Source organism: Nicotiana attenuata, unplaced genomic scaffold (genome assembly GCF_001879085.1).
Source record: "Nicotiana attenuata strain UT unplaced genomic scaffold, NIATTr2, whole genome shotgun sequence".
In the NCBI taxonomy this organism is placed as follows: Eukaryota; Viridiplantae; Streptophyta; class Magnoliopsida; order Solanales; family Solanaceae; genus Nicotiana; species Nicotiana attenuata.
This window is the reverse complement of record NW_017675359.1, coordinates 46901-52882: the sequence shown is the minus strand read 5'-3', so window position 1 is coordinate 52882 and position 5982 is coordinate 46901. Positions and strand designations below refer to the sequence as shown.

The 5982-nt window shown below is 34.0% G+C and overlaps 1 protein-coding gene across 1 annotated transcript; it reads right to left on the bottom strand.

Moving 5' to 3' along the window:
* Positions 1-4090: 4090 nt before the first annotated feature.
* LOC109219987 (ethylene-responsive transcription factor 1B-like) lies at positions 4091-5253 on the bottom strand. Its single transcript, XM_019384448.1, has one exon. It carries the CDS (start codon positions 5189-5191, stop codon positions 4502-4504), a length of 690 nt encoding a protein of 229 aa, XP_019239993.1. The 5' UTR covers positions 5192-5253; the 3' UTR covers positions 4091-4501.
* Positions 5254-5982: the final 729 nt, after the last annotated feature.

Below are 5982 nucleotides of genomic sequence, written 5' to 3'. Positions count from 1 at the left end.
CCATGAAGAGGTAAAGGCAGAAATCCTAAAGTTTTACAGAGGGCTACTTGGTAGCTCAACTACACAGCTACCAATGATCAACTATGAAGTAATAAAGAATGGCAATGTGTTGAACAGGAGCCAGCAATTATAGCTAATTAAACCAGTCAGCAGGGAAGAAGTGAAGCAGGCTCTACTGCGCATAGATGACAACAAGGCCCCAAGGTGTGATGGATATAATTCGTACTTCTTTAAAAAAACATGGCACATTGTGGGTGAGGAAATAACTACAGCAGTGCAAGAATTCTTTGAGAATGCTGACATGTGTAAGGCCATCAACTGCACAACAATCACACTGATTCCAAAAGTTCAAAATCCAACAAACATAAAAGATTTCAGATTTATTTCATGCTGTACAGTTTTATACAAGATCATATCCAAAGTGATAACAACAAGAATGCAAGGAGTAATGGACAGATTGGTGGATAATTGCCAAGCTGCTTTTGTTCCTGGCAGGCTGATCACAGATAACATTTTAATGAGTCATGAGCTAGTGAAAGGTTATGGAAGGAAGAATATCTCCCCTAGATGTATGCTTAAGATTGACATGCAAAAAGCATATGACTCTGTGGAGTGGAGGTACATTGAACAAGTATTGAGGGCACTGAATTTTCCTGAGATCTTTGTGAGATGGATAATGGTTTGTATTAGTACAGTGACTTATTCAGTTCTCATAAATGGCAGACCAACAGATCCTTTTGAGGCAAAAAAGGGACTAAGGCAGGGTGATCCACTATCACCCTTTTTATTTGTTCTGGCTATGGAATATTTGAGAAGTTCATTAAAGACTTTAAAGGAGGACAAGAAGTTTAAATATCATCCCAGATGTGCCAAGTTTAACTTAGTGCAACTGGGGTTTGCAGATGATCTACTATTATTTTGTAAAGGGGAAGTGCAGTCAGTACAGATACTACACCTTCACTTTCAGAAGTTCTCTGCAGCATTAGGACTGATTGCCAATCCAAAAAAGAGCAGCATCTATTTTGGAGGGGTAAATCAGGTGATTCAGAAACAAATTATGGAGGTACTTGGGTATAATAAGGGAGAACTGCCTTTCAGATATCTAGGGATCCCACTGAGTACTAAGAGACTATCAGCTATACAATGTGAGCCACTAATAGAGCAAATATTGCACAGAATTCAGAACTGGACAACAAAGTACTTGTCATATGCAGGGAGAGCAGTCCTAGTAAAGAGTGTATTATTTGCCATCCAAACATTCTGGGCACAGATCTTCATACTGCCTAAAAAGGTTATCCTATTCATAGAGACCATCTGTAGGAGGTTTTTGTGGACAAGAGATGCTGAACCAACAAAGAAAGCCTTGATTGCTTGGGAGAGACTTTGTTCACCTAAGGCTGCAGGGGGATTGAATTTCATAGATGTGGAATTATGGAATGAAGCTGCTATCTGCAAATTGCTATGGAATATATGTACCAGAAAGGAGAAGTTATAGGTTCATTGGGTACATACTTATTATGTCAAAGGCCAAGCAGTGTGGAATGTAGAACCAAAGAATGCCTCTTGGGAAATTCAGAAAATATTTCAGGCTAAGAATCACTTTGCAAGAGCTGGAATGAATGAAGATGATGTTCAACTAATGACAAAGTGCTCCATCAAAGGAATTTACAGATCATTGCAATGTGTATGTCAAAGAGTAACATGGAGAAAATTAGTGTGCAACAACCAAGGACAGCCAAAATGGATATTCATATTGAGATTAGCATTACAGCAGAGGCTAGCTACCAAAGACAGGCTGATACGGTGGGGGATAGATGTGGATCAAACATGCTTGCTATGCAATAAGGAAAATGAAACAATGCGGCATATATTTTTCAAATGTGAAATTACAGGGAAGGTATGGGATGGACTACTAAGATGGCAAGGAATTCAAAGATCACACAACAACTGGCAGGATGAGATTGCATGGATGGAGAAGATGGCAAAGGGCAAGAGTGCAAGAGCAGCTATCTGCAGAATGACATTAACAGCTGCAATATACCACTGTTGGCAGGAGAGGAACTTCGTGACCTTTCATAAGAAGAGAAGGACAACAACTGCCCTAACCAAGCTTATAATACAGGAAGTTCACGTTAGGGCAACAAGGTTCTCTTACCTAGACAAGGTGATAACTACTTTGAACTGGTATCCGGAAACTAGTTAAGCACAGAAAAGTAGGGGTGGTAGAGGAAGATATAGGAGAATCGAAGACTAGATATCAACTTACTGGGCTGCATGTCCAGTTGGTAATAGGCTAGACAGATCTTTGTAATAGTTAGATGAACTGTAAATATTCTACTTGGTAATAAAAGTTATATTTACCATCTATATATATATATATATATATATATATATATATATATATATTTCTCTTTATATTTTACTGCGTATATACAGTTCCATCATCCATATTCATATAAAATGGGATAATCGTTTTCTAAAGGTCAAAATTGGTGACACGATATGATCTTTGTTTCACTCGTACAAGCGTTTCACTTTCATCTCACGACAAGAGGACCAACAATGGTGTAATTCCAAAAGAAGAATAATGACACTTGATTATTAAGAAATGAATTAAACAAAAAACAAAATCAACATCGGCTTTCTAGCCAGAGACAAATGAATAGCTTAAACAAAGAACTCTATTTTTCAAATAAAAAAAAAGAAACAATATAATCGGAATGCACAAAGGATATTATAAATTATTCTATTTGGCATAAGTGCCTACTTAATTATGAAACGTCCCAAGAATAATGTAAGTAATTGGTCTCCTTTTTATGGGGTAGACACAGTAAAATGGGATTGTAGGTGTAAAGGTAGATAATTTTTTTTGTTTTTTTTCATAGTGATGATGGAAGCCATTTTCAATACTCAAAATTCAAGATTTTGCGACTTTCCATAAGTGACAAGGTGACAACTAATCTTAGAAAGGGAATCAGAATTGAAAAGGAAAGGGACAATAACAGTATTCTTTTTTTTTTTAGTCTGTTTTAATATATTAATACCTTTTATAGTTAAGGATTTATTAGCTTTAAATTTTATTTTTATTTTCAATGATATATATGTATAGCGAAAAAAAAAAGACATGTTCAGCAGAAGTAAGAAAATATTATTATGTGATTTTTCCCATTTTTTAAGGCATATATCTGGTATTTGTGATGGTGAAGGTAATAGATATCAAGGGTGTTGCTACCTTTGGTGAAGGGGGTTAAATGCTGGAAAAGTATGCTGTAAAAAATAGGATAAAAATAAATTTTTTGTCTCCATATAAAATGTTGAGTCATTTACTTAGGTTCATATTTAATTTTAAGTGTGACAATTTTACATTTTCTTTAATTCGATTACTCAAATTTCTGATTCCGTTCACTGTCATATGCAGTGGAATAGTCGAAGTGTGCCAACTTTGCTCAGACACCGGCATCATAAAGAAAAACTTATGACATATTTAACGATACAAGTTTCAAAATACTTTTGATACTTAGAAAAATCTTTGTTTACAACCATATCTAATCAAATTAAAAATCTATTTAAAATGCCCCAAGAACAACGTACGAGCTCCCTGTGATGTAGTACACAGTAAAATGGGATTAGTGTAAAGGTCGTTTAAATTTTATTTTATTTTATTTTTTTAATTTCTTCGTCATGCATGATATCTTCGATATACAATATGCACTATAAATTCAAGATTTTGTGACTTTTTCCTATGTGACAATTGACAACTAATCTACTCAAATGGGACAATAGTATTCCCAATATTGTTTCATTTTGTAGGGCCTCTATTATATTTATTCACAATGATATGCTTTAAATTATAATTATAGCTAGATTAATGCCATGATAAGTTTAAATTACAAATATAATATCAAATCAATGCAAAAGTTAAAGTCTAAGCAAGTATTTAATGTTTATAGAAAAAATGGATTGTTGTTTTTTAAAAGATGGAGTACTTTTTTTTATTTTCGAACTACCGAAATTTCCAAAAGAAGAAGAGGAATCTCCCGGCGAGCATCATATTTAATTTATTTATAACACCAGCAATCAAAGTGAAAAATTAAATATAAAAAAAGGCAAATTTATATGCACAAACAAGTCGAAACATTATTTTTGAGATTGTACCCATCAAAAGTTCTTAAAACTAAACTCCCAATTCCTCAAAAACCAAGAATTCAGAAATAAAAACAAAATAAAAAAGAGGAACTGAGGAAGTTTTACAAACTCGTAGATCGTGAGATTCTGATAGTCTTCCTTCCAGTAATTTTTTTTTTGGGCGGAATTTTCTGAATCATTTTTTCCAGTTAGATAGCGAGTAATAACTCATCAATAAACACCAACTGAAAGCGATTGGGAGATAATTTTTTTTCCTCTTTCAGGAAAACTGAACTCAGTGACTTCGACACGAATGTTATTACAAACTAATTTCCATCCGTCTGGCAAACTGAATCCAATGCCTTCGACACGAATGTTACGACGAACTCATTAAAAGCTCTTCTAATAATTCAGCTCCCAAGTCCTCAAAAACAAGAACATTATGATTTTCTTTATTCTTTTTCTTTCTACTACTTCTTTTATGCTTCACTCTCCTTGTTTTATGAGTAGCTTTTAGAACAGCAGCAGGAGACAATCCATCTTTACAAGAATACTCAATTTTTTCAAGTGATTTCTTAACTTTTTCCAATGGAAAATTAAGAAGAGACCACGGACCTCTCATTGATAATGCAGCTTGATCATAAGCTAAAGCAGCTTCTTCAGCTGTATCAAATGTTCCTAACCAAACCCTAATTCCATTTCTTGTTGAATCTCTTATTTCTGCTGCATATTTACCCCATGGCCTTTTTCTAACTCCTATATAATGCTTTTTTTCTTTTTCTTTTTCTTTTTCTTTTTCTTCTTGGGATGTTACCTCTTCTAATTCTTGACCATGGCTAGTGCTTCCTTTTGATATAATTGTATTGTCTGAGGATTCTTCAAATATTTGATGATTTTCATCTTTCTCTGAGTTATATGGTATTGGTGATTGATCATCATCAAACAATGGATTATTGAAGAAAAGATCATCATCCCATTGTAAAATTGGTGATTGATCTTGGAAAAAGAAGAAATTGGAATGTGAAAATGAAGTGTCTATTTCTAGTGGGCTTGAGTTACTTGACATCTTTTGGTATTGTTTGGTTGTCAAAGGGAGAGTCTCAAAGTTCTTGAGTAGCTAGTGAGACTTTTATATGGAGTATATAATAGAGTATTGAGGAAAAGAAGAGTAATCCTTTTTTTATATTTTATATTTATATATTAGTGACGGACTGAGCACTAGACTCTTGTTGTTCGGCCCTTCTCCGAATCCCCCACATATCGAGAGCTTAATGCATCAGACTGCCCTTTTAGTGACCGATTGAGCACGGACGGTATATTTAAAAAAGAAAGAAAAACGTGTGACACATATTAATAATCTCTGCAGAACTTGTAGTTTTAAGCATATCATAACATTTATTTAGCTATAAGAACATATAATTAAAACTAAGATAAAAGAATTAAATTTAAAATTACCTTTTCTTTAACAAAGTATATATAGATCATTGTTTCAAGGACTTTATAGAGATGGATTAGTCAAGATATGGATGGATATACATATGGTATTTTCCTTGTTCAAGATATTTTCACCTCTTTTTCCGAGTTGATCCAATCCCACCTATTATACTAAAGATCAAATGACATATACTATTGAACGTGGAATATGTCTTATTCTTTCATTAAATTAAATATGCATTAAAAATAAGCTTAGGGGGTGAGGTGTAGGTAGAGTGTAAACCCAAGGAGAAAGACAAGAGTACACCTTGGCCAAAGTTTGGTATCAATGTGGCCAAGTGGCAATGTTTCCTTAGCCATCATCTAGAAAGTCTCATATATGAAAGGTTTATTTAAGGTACGTTCTTTTGGATCCAATTTTAA